The following is a 17393-nucleotide window of genomic DNA, read 5'->3' as shown; positions in this document are numbered from 1 at the left end:
CTGAGGGGGGGAAAGATGACAATTCAGGTACTCAGCAGCACAAAGGGATTGACAAGAGACACACATCCCACTCCGCTGGTTTCTCTCAGCTACAATTGGGCATCAGTTGAAAGGCACCAGGTAAGAGGATCAGCCTGTCTTTGTCTCAGTGAGTTTCCTAAAAAGTTTGAAAACAAGGCCTAAACTTTGTGTTCCTTCTGTCTTACTGATCATTTAGCTCTTCCGATAAGGAGAGCAATAACACACATCTATGGGAAGCCTCTCCAATTCTGGTGCTCCCATCTCCTTTAGCCACCTACTTGGTCAGCTTCTCTAAAGTGCACTTCTCCTTCTACACACATTACCTCTTATGGTGGCAGACTCCCTGCTATAGCCCCCTCTCATTAGGTCTCTTCCCATTAAACCCTGGCACAGCAAACACCTGGCCCCACAGACTCTCTCTTTGGGATGGAATAGCAGACAGCTGGAGTGTGCTGAACAGAGTGGGGTCAGGTAAGGAAGCAGAAAGACACAGAGCCATAACCATGGGATGCAGACTACTTCCAAACCCTCTCCTTAAAACTCTACAGTCTATCTCATTCTTGAAGAACCAGCACTGGCAGTTCCATGCCACTCTGCTCCAGGCCAGCCACTCTGCAAGGAGAATATCCCTTTGGACATGTAGGTGATGGGACACCTGTGTGCACACACCCCAGCCATGTGCTGGTAAATCCCCTCCGTCTCTGTGCCCAAGAGCCACATCAGCCATACAAACAGAGCTCGCTCTCGCGCCCTGTCCTCAGAGAGTCCCATCCAGAGCAGATCACGCTGATACAACCTGACAACATCCAGGGATAAAGGGGAGGCTCACACCAGACGCAGCCTAATGCTAGCCTGTATTAGGAGAGGGCAACCAGAGATCAGGGGAACCTTTTCTTCCCTCTCCCACTACCTGCAAAGTAAGGGCTCCACAGCGGATCCTCGTGATCCCCTGTTGTGGAATAGGGACACGGGCAGGGATGGGGACAGGTCTTCGTCCCAGGGCCGCTGTCCCGCCGGGCTCTGTGCCTCTTCTCAAAGCCTCTTGTATAACCCTTCACCCTCCCCAGCATCTCCCCCGCTCGCACTGCAACGCATTTGGCACAAATGTCCCGAATTGCAAAACTCCTGGAGAAGTTGGATCCGTGCGCTGCCTTCCCCATGGCCGGGCAGGGACAGCTCCCGGCTGGTCCCGGAGCACGGGCCGCGGTTATGGCGAGGAGCTGCCCCGCGCCCGGCCACCCGAGCAGCGCTCCGGCAGGTGCTCTGCGCTCATTTAACCCTCCGGGGCTGAAAGAAAGAAGCGACGGGAGAAAAACCAAAACCTCTCCAGCGGCTCATAGGAGAATTCCCATTCCTCCTCTCCCTCCCGAACGCGACTGTCTGCTTCTCGCTGCCCGGCGGCGCGGCCGAGGGTTAACAATGACACGGCGCACACGCGGCCGCCGCAGACGCACAATGCGGGACCACCCGCGCCCCCATCCCTCCCTCCGCCACCGGCGCTCCCCTCACCCTTCCGTCGACGCCATGGTCCCGAGAGCCCCCCTGTCTCCTCGGCAGCCCGACTAGCGGGGCTGAACGGCGGCGGCTCCGCGGTTGCCCCTCTCTCGCCTTAGGGAAGCGGCGCTCGGTTCCTGTTAATCCTCGGGGCCGCGCCAGGCGGGGACCGGCGGCTCCGCTCGGCGCCTCCCGCCCCGCCACCGCCACCTCCCGCCCGCCGAGCGCTCCGGCCGGGCCTGGCGGGGCGAGGAGCCGCTGGCACCGCTGCGGTCCCGCCGGCCGCCTCTCGCCGCGGGGCGTGCGCGTGTGCGTGTGTCTGTCTGTGTGTGTGTGTGTGTGTGTGTGTGTGTGTGTGCCCGCCGAGAGGTGGGGGTGACTTCACATCGGCGTGGCGCTGGCTGAGGCAGGATTGGAAGGTTTAGCCTTCTAGCTGTGGATTTGCCGTCTATCCCTCTCTATTTTAGGCAAGGGCTGACATCACCGGCCGCCGGTACTCCTATAAATCCCCCCAACCTCTCGCTCAAAGGACAGAAAGGAAAGGGGAGGGGGCAGCGAGCCCCTCGCAGGGGGAGGGCCGCCCGCCGCTGCTCCGCTGCTCACTACCTGCCCCGCTCCGCTCGGCGCCGCACCGCCCTGCGCTGCCCGGGGACCCGACGCCAGGGCCCGCCGGGACCCCCGGGCAGGAGCGGACCGGGCCGGGCCTCCTCCCGCCGCCACTCACTCCCCGTTCGCCCCCCACCGTAGCCCGGCAGCCGCGCCCCGAGCCCAGGGTCTCTCCACCGCCCCCCGGCCCCGAGCCCCGCCGTCGAGTGTAACCCTCCCGGACCGAGCGGGTCTCGGGGCCACCCGCCGGGGGACACGCGGAGAGCGCCCGGGGTCCGGCTCGGCGGCGGCGAAGTGCTGCCCCCTGACGGCCCTGCGTTGTTCCGGCGGCCGGACCTGAGCAGGAAAGGGGAAGGCAGGGAGGTCTGTGAGGCTGCCGTCCCTTGCAACCCTTCCCAGGCGATGTAGAGGTCCTCACCTGTCTGAAAGGAGGTGCTTGAGGTAGTTTGGCATCTTAAAATTAAGTCCTTGGCCTTTGAAAGAGGTGCAGGCACTGCTGTAGCAACCTCCTCCCACAGCAAGCCTTCACACACAGTGATTTTCATCCCACAGAGTTTCAGAAGAATAAACTTTGGGGTGGTACATGGCCAGTGAACGGCGATGGTGCTGCTACCCAACCCAGCACTTCTCAGCTATTTGTTGCCAGCCCTGTAGCAACTGAAACTGAACGGAGACAGCACTGAGGCAGAGCTGGAGGATCAGTAAGTGTTCACCATGGCTGATTGGCAGTAAAAGGAGTGAGAACTCAAACTGGAATGAATGCAGACTTCTGCAGTTCAGTGTGCCTAGCTCTCTCCTGGACGAATCACAGGGGAAGAAACATTCAGGGCTCATTCCTCTCAACTGCAGAAGCAAAAAACAACAGAAGGCAGAGCGGGGCAGGAATGGTGCCACAGCTGAGAGAAGCACCAGCTCACAGACCCTCACTATTTCTCCATTACCGTTACAGTGTCAAAACTCTTATTTAATGTAATCATGGAATAGCTCTCAGTAGGCAAGCCATGCTCCAATAAGCAATTATATTCCTTTCTCTTTCTTTCATTTTGTTCACTGTTGCAGTGTTAGGGGAAAAAAAACACACCAATATCTTGAACTTTTGCAAGTCTACTCTCCTCCAGAACTGTCACCTAATTTCGTCAACTTGGGCACTGCAGGTTCTACAAATCCCAGGGTGCTGTAGATGAATCACTTGTGATGGGAGCCATTCCTCTGTCCTCCTTCCTCAACTTTCTCATCTTCCATTTTCATTTGCGACTGAAGAGGGGAAAATGATTTAGTAAGAGAGAAATGGTTAAGAACCATGAGGGGACCAAAGTCTCTCCACTGGACAACAAGCCCAACAGGACACTCATGCTTTGATGTCAGAAAATCCAGAAAGGAAAAGGAAAAGCCTCTGCTCAATGTGACACCTGGCCATAATTCTTTACTCTGTTGCACTTCAGGTGAGTTATTTTGCCACAGAAGCATGTGAGCAGATGGAAACCAGAACTTGCACTGAGGTTTTTAGAGATCCTTGAAATAATCCACATGGATAAATGTTTTGCAAAGTGCGTTTCAGGTTTTCATCCATTCAGAATATAAGGTGGGAGAGAACTCTGAGTATATTTCATTGCAGTGGTTCATGTACAACAATAGCATCACTTGGTGTAGGAAGAAGGAAAGGTCCTTGTTATTTATGCAGTAATTGAACTGTGTGCTGATGCTGCCTTTCAGCATGCATGAAGAGCCTCAGTGAGAGTCACATGCAAACAGACAAGGGCAACAGAGAGTCCCTGGCGTGTGACACAGATAAAAAGGAGGAATTTAAATAATGTCAGACTTGGGTATGTGAGTTAAAAAAACAAACCATGGTTTATTTAAACGTGTAAAGTACTTTGGAGGGAAAAAGATTACATTGTACTATGGCAATAGAGATAGCACATACCTTAACAAGCTCATCCATCATAATGAATTCAGGCTACTCTTTGCAGCCTCCTACTCCTGTCAGTCAGACTGACCTTTGGGAGAGGCTTGCCAGTGACTTCTCTTGGGGACTCCACACTACAGATTAATTTCAGTCACAATTTGCTGTCCTGTATCTGTACGTCAGACTCAGGAGCAGGGCATCACCCTCCCACCAGGGGAGACAGGTGAAAAATAGCAAAACTTCCTGTGCACTATGACATTTAGTCAGGAATTGAGAGTAGCCTGATGGAGCGTCTGATCCTAGGATGAATTACCAGGGTGTCTGCCTTAACCTTATCCCAGGCATGGCTCATCACTGGGATAAAAAGCCTAAAGCAGCAGAGACTGTGAGAAATATGATAATTATAAAATGCCATTTCCAGACACAGCTTTTTATTTCAGGTTCTTTTCAATCCAGTCTTTGAAAGGAATTGCTTTGGTGTAACCACTGTAGAGTTCTAGGCTGCAAGTTTTATCATAACCCCAGCTCACTAATCCCATCAGGTGCCACCGTGGCTCAGGAGATGCTTTTCCTGGTAAAGTTATGGCTGCAATCCCACCAGTCTCAGCAGGGCAGATATTCGAGAAGGCTGTGTGGTCCTGTTTGGCACAAAACATGCTGTCAGTGATGCTGACTTGTATCCCATTATCCTCATACTGTTGCTCACACAACAGTGAGTCCACCATCTGAACAGCTCCCATGCGGATTGTGTCATTCTTGTATCCAGGATCTTTAACATCAGCCAATACCTTCCAGCCAGTAACCATTATTTTTAAATCCTCTGTGGATGAAGTCAAGTCATGAGAAGATGCCAAGCAAATGGGTTGAACACGACTGCTGATTCTGGCTTTGTCCAAAAGCTTTATGATAGCTATGTCAGAATCAAGCAATATGGGGTCATAATTAGGATGCACTATGATGGCAGAAATCTGGGGAGGAAATAGAACAGGAAGAATTATAGCGTCAATACAGTGGCAAATTAGCAGCACTATTGCCATATTTTTACACTGTAGTTTGCCTAAATGAGAATCATAGAATCACAGAATCTTTAGAGTTGGAAGGATATTAACTCCACCTCCAGAAGAAACACAGACAAAATTGCTGTATTTCTCCTCATTTTGATTTCTATGTCTCTAGTTTTACTTGAAATAACAAACCACATTGGCAAGCTCAAGGTGCTACTTTCGGAACTGAATTCAGATACAAACTTCTTTTGAGTTTAAAGATAGATAGATAACCTTGGGACAGAGGTATGAAATGTTTTAATGGTGTCAAACCACGATCTAGAGCACAAGTGTTTCTTTCATAAATTATGCTAATCGCTTTTGACAGTAACTGGCATCTTTTCTCCTTTCTTTTTCTGGCAACATCACTCAAGACGTCATGGCCCAAGGAACCTGAGTTATTTTCTTAGTGATCTGTGTTAGGAGGGAAGCGTGCTAGTTGGACAGTGTCAGGGGAATTTTATGCTCTGCAGCATGTCCCCTCCTTGTGCCATGACAGCTCTGTCAATTGATTCTCTAGATACACATCTCAAAGAGCAGTATGTAAAACAATGCATTGCCCAAAGGATAATCTTTTTCTCCCTGTACAAGATGAATGTGATCAGCATCTATCAGTGCTCATCATTTTCTGCTCCCAGCAGACTTACTCACCCGCAGGTTCTGGATGGTCTTTTCATCCCTGTCATCATCTCTGTAGAATTTCCCCAGAACCACTTTGAGCTCTGCTGTCTTGAGCACGATGGTCTTGCCCAGGTCAGTGACGCAGTGAGCTGCCACCACTACGGTGCGCTCATTCACCAGGGCCCCGCTGCAGATGAGGATCCAGGCTCCTTTTTTGAGGCTGTTCTCCTTCACCCCGTTGGCCGTCCGATAGATCGCTGCTTGCCATGGCCACCTGGTAGAGGTCACAGCCTTCTGAAGAGTGATGTTTTCTGCTTTTCCGCAGACTGAGGAAAGATGAAACAAGAATGATGTAATGCCTCTTCCCCATCAAAGAATCCAAATGTCACTCTCAATTCTTGCTTAGGGTCAGACCTGGGGTAAAATTTCCTGCATTTGGAAATGTTTGCTTACACTTTGCAATATCAACCCTTCCTTAGCAGACTATGTTAAGGGAAGAGCCTCTTTAAAATGCAGGCCCTTCATTCTACTCCTTAAAACTCGATATAAGCAGTGTACCAAAGCAGAGATGAAATCAAAATCATATTTGCAATAATAGTACAGGAAAAGTGATAGTAGGAGCACATTTTCAAATCATGAGGGAACCACATTCCACCTGTGCTTGATGAAAGAGTAGAAAAATTGATGGCAAATTACACTGCCAAAAGCTTGACCCCTTTGCCATCATCTACAGAAGTTCTGCTGGTGGACAAAAAGAGCTGTCTCTTCTCTAGGCTTTATTGCTGTTACCTCCCACCTGCAAGCATGCAGAATCTACACTGCTGGGATTCCCTGATAATTTAAGATGAATACACAGCTTGTTGCCCCATCCTCCAAGAGACGTGTGCATTTTTTTTCCTCGGGGGACTCACTTGGAATACACACAGGGGCCCTTCCACTCCATTTTCCTGTCTTCAGACAAGTCCTCCTGCTGCTACCCAAGCGGCGGTAGAAAGGAGAAATGCATTCATACTGAAGCTGAGTGTGCAGATGCTGGTACCCTGGGGGCAGGTCTCCAAACGGCAGTGCTGGCTTCTTAGTTGGGTAGATTTCAAGCTTTTGTTTGCTGAATGCAGATGAGTAGAGCTGATGCAAAGGTGTTTCCCTGTTTCAGTGAACAAAGAACACAAGATCATAAGAAAAACATGATAAAATCGATCATTTCCATAGCTTAATCACAAGCTGTGTTAAGTATCATTTCAAAGCATGAGCAGTTTGTGAAAGAGTAAGGCAAAATATCTTTCCAATATAGTTTAGCAATATTCCCATTTACAATATAGCTATTTTATTTCTATATGTGCATATGTTTATAGCTTGTAATATGTTTATAGCTTGCATAACTGCTTTATAACTACTTGTACCTTTTTTTTTTCTTTTTTTTTTTTTTTCTTTTTTTCACTTTACAGTTTCTGGATTATATCCAGTTGCCTCTGAACATGGAATATTTTTTTCATGAAAGGTCTGAAAAAATACTCTGGTTTTAAACAGAGAAATTACACTAGAAGTTAGTGTTACTATAATTAATTATCACTAGAGAGGAGTTAGGCACATCTTTTCTCCAGTGGACATTTTAATAAGCAATATTAGGAATCGATTCAGATTAAATCATGTTGATAAAGTTGCTTGACTTAGCAATTAACAGAGATAATTACCTCACCACAGAGATTTCATAATTGCAATAATCACTAAGCTTCCCCTTTGAAATTGTACTGATGAGCTGTACCACCACATATAATTGAAGAAATAAACAGATGCATCAGCCTGGATATAAACCATAAGCTTGAGGACAGTAATACTTAAATCTTCATCACTTAGGACATATCCCTTGCTTTAACAGTTAAAAGCACATTTGTACACAAAAACCTATTTACACCTGAAAAATTAAGCAATAAATTAATTTCCCTTGCTATTTCCAGTATTGCCTGTATCCAGAAACAGCCACAGGAATGCTTTTTCACATGGAAATTCCATTTTTGGTCCAAGAGAGACTGTCTCCAACATATAGAATCTGTGAGTAGGCAGCACTCAGGGGAAGTAAAGTTATTAAGAACAAGAACAACCACAAGTTTATTGTACTTTGGAAGAAGGATGGGAGCTGCTGTGGTCACACTACATCTGCCTGGTTCCATTCCCATTTCAAGTGTGACCCTGCAATGCTGCATTATCCACACTTGGCCTTACCTACGGAGTGTAGAACATACATCAAGGCATAAGACCAGTTCACATACATGAGATGCCATCATGATGCCATGCAGATGGGAGAATGGATGCACTTTGATACAGCCTGTATTAATATCAGAAATGTCTACAATAAAAAGACGTGTGTTCAAAAGTGAATCAAGAAATTCAAGGAAGAAAAATCTCTTGATGGCTCTGAAAGCCTCCTGATGTTGTCTCAGGAACATCTCTTCAACGCATACAATATAGACAGCTGGAGATTGGGAGACTGTTTGGGGGAAGTGCATGTTTGCCTTGTTGCTAAAGTCTTCTTCAGGCATCTGCTACTGGGTCCAATCTTTGTTTTCCTTCCTCTCTTCCTACCTTTCTTCCTCCTCTTCCCTATGCTCATCCCAAAGGCAACTTTGTATCAGTATCAACTGTGCTATGTTGCCTTGGGTGATGAAATATAAGGGAGTCAGATTACATTGCCCTTTCTCTCCTTGAGCTCTCCCCACACCTTTCTTCTGTAAGGTGGTATTTTCATATTTTAAGACACATTACCAGCCACAGGGAACTGTTCCTCAGACTGTTCTTGTAGTCTGTTAGAAGCTTGCAAGCTTAATTCTGGTGTGGTCCAGTACTTAGCACATTTCTAACCGTGCTTTTCTTTCTGGCTGCCTCCTGCAGCTTGCAAACCTGTGCTCAGTCAGACCTCCCTTCCCAGCAGCTCTCATTGCTTGGTAATCAGCGGAGTTCACATGGAGCATTTCACAGGACTATTGGAAGAAGGAGGGAAAAGCAATCACATTTTTTCTTAAAACTGCAGTTGAGGTATTGCGTTCTTACCTTGACTGAACCTGCATTGGCAGCACTTTCTGTCTCACCAGGTCAGAGATCTTTGGTTCTCTGCAGGCTAGAAAAAATATAATATTTCACAGTACTTTTCCACATTCACAGCTCAAATATTATGGTTCATGCTCATTTCCACCCCGTCCTCTCACCAGCAAGATGGGACTGGGCTAAGAAAAGAGGCGGCAAGTTACATGCATTAAAATAAGCCCCAAAATATAAAGCTTTAGCAAAATGCTATCCCATTTACAAACAGGGGAGCAAATCAGCACTGTCTGTGCACTTTCAGCTGTGGAAGGTTTGTCTGCCGGTGTGTCTGAATGCCAGAGTCGCACTGCCACAGCTGATGGTTATGAACCTGAACAAACTTTTGCAATAATGGAATTACAGAAAAAATGTTTCACTTTCATCCATGTAGCCACATGGAGCTGATGCCAGTGAGTCAGTGAATGGAGAAAGGCTGCAAGATATTACAGACACCTAAAAGCTTGTTTGCATGTGCTCCATTTGGGAGGAGCTGGGGACTCAGAATCTGAGGATGACCAGAGAGTTACCTGAATATGCAGAAAACAATAGAAACACAACTGAGGATTTCTAATTTTGCATATTCTGTTAATTTGCTTTCAGACCAGGGTAAAATGTTCAACTTCATCACTTCAGATAACTCTGCTGGGATTTCCTTCCACAGAGCAGAAGAAACAGAATCTTGCAGGATGTATTTCTTCTGTATGTTTAAGCATTCATTTCTGTGGGATTTAACAAAATCTTGCTCTTTGTGGTTACTGTATATGTTAACCTTTATGCCATTATCAAAGTTAACATCAGTAAAGAAGCTTTTCAAAAATTGAGATCATTATGTGCTTCAGGGAGAGAGTATTTCCATCTAAAAGAACAGAATAAAGCAAATTCCCTAGAGGACAGATATTTTTCTTACATTATCATTACTTTGGTTAACAACAACAACAAAAAAAAACAAAAACAAAAAAAAACAAAAACAAAAAAAAACCCTCCAATAGAATATCTTTCAAAAAATGCTTTGGGAAAATGAATTTGGCAGTTCCCCAGCCCAAATCCATTCAGGGTTCCAGACATGCGTACAGTAGCCCCAAGTCAACAGCATAAGTCCCTTTCTAGCAAAGTATTTAAAGATGTGTTTCAATGTTTTTGATGAATGCAGATGGTTTAAGCACATCCTCAAGTGATTTTCTAAACCAGACATCCAAGGTTGCAATCTATAAGCTTGGTGTTATAAACTTTTTACACTCAGGACTGGTCACACTGACTTAAAAGGGTTGTTAGAGGAGAGATGTTTCTTATCACATGAACTCTGATGAGGCAGTTTTTTCTTTCTGCTTCAATTCCCTGCTGATCTTTGATAATGATCTTACACAAATTTCATCCTATAAAGAGGGTAATAAGGGTCTAGGGGAATATTCCTCTCCATCTTTAAAGATGGAAACATCTGCTGGAATAACTGGCATATTCCCTGCCTGAGTTTAGCAGCCAGTAAAAGCTGGCAAATGAGCAGTATCAGTATCAGGTATCTGTTAGAAAGTTTATCCTCAGGAAAAATGATTCTCTGGCCAGTGTAAGATACATAAAATCTAGTAAAAATAAAAAATAATAAATAATTTTTAAAAAGCAGCTTTTATGAGTTGTTGCAATAAATAAATAAATAAATAAATAAATAGAAGATTGTAAGCTACCTTTAATACAGATTGGCTGTTTCCCTGACCACTCTCCATTGTCTTGGCAGGTCCTCTGTTCATTCCCACTAAGAACATAGGAGTTGTTACAAAAGAAAGCAATGACTGTGCCAATTTTTGCGTAGCGTCCATTCAAGACTCCAGTGTCTTCCACTACCCTTCTGTAGCCATTGAGTGGGCCACCGGGATCTGAGCAGCTTTTTTCATCTAGAACTAACAACAGAGGGAAAAACGGCAACCATTTTATCAGGTTCACAGCATTATTTTCACCCATCAGATTGCTTGACATTTCATTCAGATGTTGCAATGCAATACATGCTTCATTAAAGATGCGTCTCTATGACCCGTCTGTCCCATGTGACCCATCAGTCTTTGAAAAAAAACGAATATTAAATAAGCAATGGTAATGCAGATGGGTGTTAATGACACACATTTTGTCTTTGTTGAAAATGTTGAAAATGTAACATTCTCAAATACTTTAAAAGTCCTTAAAACTTGGCTGACAGTTCTGAAGAAGAACCTTGACTTTACATGATGTTAACATCCCATTGTCATTAGCAGGAATAATTCAGGGACATAAAAGTATGCACTTAAGCTATTTGCAAAACAAGCCCTTGGCATCCTTTTCCCATTTCTACACTTTCAGTATTTCACTGGTGTTGGATAATAACACTAGACTACTAAATTTGGTTTTATGTTTGGTTGCATTTTGGTCTCTTAGCACTGACAGAGAGATCTCAGTAATCAAGGCAAATAAAGGAATTTAAAGAGAACACATATATATTTTTACTGATAGTAAAGGTTTAATGTGCAAATTCATAGGCATATTGCACATAAAACCTCTTTTACTTCCTCCTTCTCAATATTTTCCCATTCTTTTTATTTGCTGTTTTTATTTATTTTCCTCACAATAAACCTAAATTTTTGGCCTAAATCTAGATGATAGCATTCCCGCTGTGATGCCTCACTTCACAAAAGCACCAATGCATCACAAAACACTGAGTACTTATTTAAACCTCTGTGTAATCAGCACAGCAGCAGCGTATAGGTATGGTCCTGACCTGTTCCTGTATCCTCGTGTTTCGAGGGCCCAGCTCAATAAAGCATGTAAACATGTAGTGAACTGTGGCAGTACAGGGTTCAGTGAAGGGCATTTGCTCTTAACATGGAGCAGATAATTCAAATAAATGATATTTTTCAGCACTTTATTTAACAACACTGGAATTTAGCATATGCTGAAGGGTATATGTGTGGTTAAGCACTTTTCCACAAGTCATACTTAAAAAAAAAAAACAAAAAATGAGGAAAGCTGGACTACTTTTGAGACAGGAGAAAAGGAAAAGCCAAGCCTCGTGTCAGGGGGAAGGTTTTTACTGAGAGAGTGGTGATGCTCTGGAACAGGTTGCCCAGAGAGGCTGTGGATGCCCCATCCCTGGAGGTGTTTAAGGCCAGGTTGCATGGAGCCCTGGGCAATCTGATCTAGTGCTTGATCTAGTGACTGGCAACCATGCCTGTGGCAGATGGGTTGGAACTTGATGATCCTTGAGGTCTCTTCCAACCCAAGCCTTCCTATTATTCTACAATTGTGTGATTCTATGATGCTATGATTCTCCTCCTTTTCATTTGGATCTGTCCTTCTCCTGTGTACCTCACAGGCTATGTGAACCATAGTTGACTTGTAACTTGACAGTAGCTAAAGACTATGGGAATAACCCACAGTATAATTTCTTATTTGGAAGCCAATTTCTATATAGATATCTAGTTTAGAGGCATCTTGTGATAAGCAGAGCATATGTTTCCAAATGTACCTAAGCTTGACCAAGTAAGTCAGTGAAAGCCTTCTCTTATTTCATCACATTCACTAACTTGAATCATAATTCTCTTCTGCCATCGGCTTAAGGTTATGATTATTCTGATGGATTAAATATAATGAGAAAACATCCGGGAAGGAGAGACCCAAATCATACCACAAACACTTCAGTAAGAGCCCAGACTAAAGACAGATGTTTCACTAGATCTTTAGCCAGAGACATCATGTGTCAGGAACCTACTCCATTTATTGCCATTGGAGGTGTTCTCTTTGCTTGCTTGGCATATGAACTTATATACAGCTGTTTCATAACACTCTCCACACAACTTGCACTGCTTGCCATTGCACACTTGTGAAAGCACTATTCAAATTGATATGAGGTGTTCTGGAATATGGAAATAAAATTGTGCAATATGAAACAGCTGAATTAAAAATAATCTCTGGAAATGAAGAAGGAGCTTGGGATTTCACAGATGAATCAGTGTGAATGGTAGATCTGCCATAGGCATGTAAACTTGCACAGCAACAATGAATAGAAGTTTCTCTTTTAATAGTTTTTGCCTGGGATAGGAATGCTATTGACATAAGAGTCTGTTCTTCATGCAGTAAGCCTCAGTCACTCCACAGAGAGCACATCACTTCTGCAGAGAAGATAGCAAAGGTACCTAGCAATGGAAGTAGTTATTCATTGATGCACAAACTCCCTCATTTGATTTTGGTTCTCAAAATTTTGTTTATGTGAAAGGAGGATATATGCCTTTGAGGAGATTGTTTTTCAGTCATTAGATTTCAGCTAGAGCTTTTTATTACTAAGTCTTGTAGGCTTGGGCTTCAGCGGAGCAAAATAAGAATTCCTACTGCTTCATAAAGGTGGGATGACATAAGAACATCATGCTAAGCCACGGATCAACCAAATTTCAAGTGAGATTTGCATATTTGAACTTAATGTGAATACAATGGCTGAAACATTTGATAAGAATCAAAACTTAAAGTGACCTTACCACATTCAGGATGATGTGTTGACCAAATCCCATCAAGCTGACAGTAGGCAACACGGCTGCCTTTTAAGCTGTAACCTGCGTTGCACTTGAAGTAAACCTGGGCCCCGTATTTAAAGTCATCTCCTTCCACAATACCATGAGCGGGAGCACCTGGAGTCCTACACATCACCACTGACAGTTCAGATATTTCAAAAAAATCCACTTTATTACAAAAACAGGACTGTGTTAGGATGATTCTTTAGAACATAGAAAAACCAGTTAAAATGGGCAGGAGTAAAAATTACAAGACAAAATTACAGTAATTTCAGAGAGTCATTTAAACCTCAGTTCTACACACACTTATGTATACGTAACTTTTCATGCCATCCCTAGGCCCATTCAGTTCAATGGGATTACCCAAAAATGTGAAATGATTATAGGCATAAGTGTATATCGTACTGTTACAGCTTTCATTTGCTTAAAATATTGTCCTTTCTCCTAAAGAGAGAGTCTGAATTAAGCACCGTGCATGGCCAACTGTAAACTTGGGTTCCTAAAAGCCTTATATTGAAACTCTCCCAAATTTTCAAATTCTTCTTTTCAAGTTTAATACTTCTTGAGGTAACCTCACTGAAATAGAAAAGCATTGTTATTTGTATAGATCAAACATTACCATAACGACATTAAAAAAGTACCTTGATATTTACCAAACTGTGATATTTATCCTTTCCACAGGGTTGCTCTATTGGGAAAATACCAAAAGACAATGGTGTATTTATCTATTGCAAGTAGCAAATATTAAACATCCTAAGCAAGATTTCTCTGAGAACATCAAATTAGCCATACTAAATTAGACTGAAGTTCCATCCAGCACAGAATTCTGCCTTCAATGGCAGCAAACAGCAGGTATATAAAAATAATATAAAAACAGAGCAAGCATATAGAATGCTTTCCTGACTTAATCTAGGAGCATTTACCAATTTGAGGCTCTAAATGCAGCAGTATCTTTGGCATAACATACACTGGGGGATATTTTAATGTTAATTTGTGTTCCCCAAAGTCAGCTGCATACTTTGTGTCATATGCTGTGGCAATGAGTCCTACAGAATAAGCATAGTGTGAAAAATGCACTGCCTTCATAAGTTTGGTTTTCAGCCTGCCACCTGATAATTCCATTTGATGCTCTATTTTCTCCATTATCAGAGACAAGGAACACCCTTCTCCAAGTCACTTTTCAGTACCAATCTTTTGCATTAATGGAGAAATAAAAAATTAAACGTAGGAAATACAGGTTCCAGTGTATACACAGCTGCCCATCTCTTTGTGTGTCTCTGACTTTACCTGGCCATTCACTATGGAAAACTGCAGAAGGGGTTCTGTGCAAGCTGTAGCTATGGCTATACATGCAGGTTTTTTTACCCAGAAGCTGCAGCTCTCTATTGAAGACAGATAGATGAATGCTACCAAGATCATCTCTGCTTTATGTTTTCAGAATTGGACTTCTTTTTGTGTTTTGCCTTGTAGCTACTGAATCTAGACACACAAAGAATGCTGCTTACAGCCAAATTTTGATCTTTACATTTGCAGAGGAAAAACTTATTCTCTGAGGCCCCGGGCCTGTAATCCTTACTCAGAACACACATGACTGCATCTATTTATAATAGAGCACAGACGATTCAATTATTCACATACAGAAGAGATTCTTGAGTGAGTAACTGTTCTAAAGCAGTAGTACTCCCAAGAACAAGGAGCCATAGAAACTGCTCTCATTTTATGGATTACTACAGACATCAAACAATGATTTGGCAGAATCATTTGTGCACTACCAAGCACAAGCTTTGGAAAGAAAAACTGTCTAACATGTAAGCATTAGAGAGGGGCTCTGACTCAGTATTTCAAATCAAAACGCATTCAGTTAAAGGAGTCCAACATTTTCTCTTAGCTGTGAGTGAAATGCATCACTATCATCTTCCACATAGGAACAACAAAAATTCAACGAAATTAATTCCTAGTGCATGATATTTTCCATATGAAATACATTCACTCATATATATATGTACACACAGGCACATACATAAATGAAAGGGAAATAGTAGGAGCATATATTTTAAATCCTCAGAAAGCTCGTCATTTCAGTCACAATCTTCGTATTCCCAGTCACTTCTTCATATCTGTCTCTGGACATCAATTAATTGCACCACATTTCTATTTCTCTTTTTCATTGTAAAGTCACACTCAGCTTGTCAAATGAAAATAAGATTATTAGAAACATCTGTATGCCACTTGGAGTGCTCCTTCATATCAGAAATACAGGTTTTGCTTCTATTCTAGTACAGCTCTGCCAAACAAATATTTTGCTGCTTTTATATTCTAGGTCCATCCTGGAAAAAACTTACCCAGGCTATGCTTACTTTTAACCCAGAAACTGTGTTTGTTCTTGTTCTGTCTCCTAAGTGATTAAGATATTCCGTTTCTAGCCCTTGTGATTTGCTCTGCTTGCCAGACTTTCTTTAGAGTTTCTCAGTGCCAATGTTACCCAGCTGGAACAACTCTGGTTTTACTTATGAGATAAATTCAGCATTTCGTGCATTTAAGAACATTACAGTACAATATCTAGAGTAGAAGATATGGAGGCAGAAGGTCATGAGATCTAATCATAGCTACAAAACTGCGGTCACTGTTAAGTTGCTTCATTTGCTGCATCTATCAAAAGAGAGTACCCCTTTCCTCACAGGGACATTATAAGTATTAGTTCATATCCACTCATGTCACAGAGTCACTGTGGGGTTTCTCTGATTGCAAAACAACCAAGTATTATTAACAGACATAGTACAACTGTTGTCCATGCCTCTGTCTGCTGGTTGTCTGTTCTCATAACACAGGATTCCCCATGGTCTGTCCCAGTCTGTGAAATGCACCACTGCAGGCACAGGTAATCACTTTATATTCTATTCAGATAGTTATTTCAGCTCATTCTTTCTCTCTACAAGTTTAACATGGCTTTGAATCCTGGAGATGGATCCCATTCTTTATGCCATGGTGCGATCACACCTATGCAGACTCTGGGGTCTTTATATCTAGAACTGCGGGGAAAAAAAAAAATTGAGAAAATTCAGGGGAGGGTGAAACTAATGTCAAGAAAAAATTAACTTGAGAAGAGTTTAGGAGCTAAAAATGATTAGTCTGGTCATGCAAAACTAAAAATTGCAATAATCTAAGAGCTAAGACCAGGAAGGATGCAGCAAAACATCTAAAGGAAGACACAGAGTATGTGTGTTCCTATATGTATGTTTAGGTAGGATAAAATTAAGAACAGAATTATTAAGAAAAACTCTATAAAAGCCTTCCTGACAAGTGCTCAAATGGCATAGTAAGATGTAAATAGAAGTGATTTAACTCTGCATTTGAAAACAGAAAATCCAGCTAGGAAAAAAAAAGAAAAAAAAAATAGATTTTGGAGAGAAAAGGCTGGCACTACCAAACCCACTATGAGCTCAGAGACTTCTTTAATTCTAATTTTTCCATGCTTTGTTACACTGTGTTGTTCCACAGAAGTTCCATAATTAATCCATACAGGCACATAGACAGCCCCTATCACTTTAGTGTTGTATGGTAACTGCAGAGTCACAGCCTGAACCACTGATTGAGCACCTGGGGAAAGGACCCGGTCAGGCCTGAGATCACAGGTGAAAACAATTAATTCAGCTGTGTGACTGGAAAGGGTGCAGCCTGGCTGCACCTCTCATAGACCTCTTTTAAAGGCTGACTGCCCTTGGGGAAGGTTCTCTGGTTGGAGATCCATTTTCTGTGGGGTTTCTACTGTGAGTGCATCTCTTCAGAGATGGGTGAGTACTTTTTCATTGTAACACCTTTCTATTGCACTCATCCCCTTGTTTTTACACCTCCTGTATCACCATTCTGTCACATTGTTTTTTGTTTTTTCCTTCTGATTGTTAAAGCATATGAGACAACTAGTGGCCCAATAGAGCTCTGTACCATTCATAAGAAAGCAAAGCAGAAAGGTATAAAACTTTGTGGCTAGAGACAACTTCAGCAGAAATGTTGAACCATAACAACTGAGTTAGAAGAATAAAAAGCAGAGTTACTTCCAGTATCTATGTAACAACTCACAGATTCCCAGTAAAACTCAGTATCGTT

General features: G+C 43.1%; 2 protein-coding genes across 5 annotated transcripts in view; both read right to left on the bottom strand.

The window, feature by feature from the left end:
- SLC1A2 (solute carrier family 1 member 2) overlaps positions 1 to 3694 on the bottom strand; it is an 82371-nt gene extending 78677 nt beyond the window's left edge. For 2 of the 3 annotated variants that reach the window (XM_015863578.3, XM_015863577.3), the window contains exon 1: positions 1531 to 1846. Coding sequence is in view for 2 of the 3 variants with exons in the window: in XM_015863577.3 (XP_015719063.2) it covers positions 1531 to 1547 (17 nt within the window). In the remaining variant the exon portion in view is untranslated. Of the gene's footprint in view, positions 1 to 1530; positions 1847 to 2539 lie in introns of those variants that run through there. The other variant, XM_015863576.3, reaches the window with a different exon arrangement.
- Positions 3695 to 3949: 255 nt separating this feature from the next.
- The window catches only part of PAMR1 (peptidase domain containing associated with muscle regeneration 1), a 50614-nt gene continuing 37170 nt past the window's right edge, over positions 3950 to 17393 (bottom strand). For both annotated transcript variants that reach the window (XM_015863604.3, XM_085548186.1), the window contains exons 7-12: positions 13257 to 13427; positions 10446 to 10658; positions 8737 to 8803; positions 6603 to 6835; positions 5722 to 6017; positions 3950 to 4995 (exon numbers count right to left, since the gene is read on the bottom strand). In XM_015863604.3, the coding sequence (XP_015719090.1) occupies positions 4459 to 4995; positions 5722 to 6017; positions 6603 to 6835; positions 8737 to 8803; positions 10446 to 10658; positions 13257 to 13427 (1517 nt within the window). In that variant the 3' untranslated portion in view covers positions 3950 to 4458. The remainder of the gene's footprint in view (positions 4996 to 5721; positions 6018 to 6602; positions 6836 to 8736; positions 8804 to 10445; positions 10659 to 13256; positions 13428 to 17393) is intronic.

Source organism: Coturnix japonica, chromosome 5 (genome assembly GCF_054131305.1).
Source record: "Coturnix japonica strain WE chromosome 5, WE-NBRP24, whole genome shotgun sequence".
NCBI lineage: Eukaryota > Metazoa > Chordata > Aves > Galliformes > Phasianidae > Coturnix > Coturnix japonica.
This window is presented reverse-complemented; position numbering and strand designations above follow the sequence as displayed.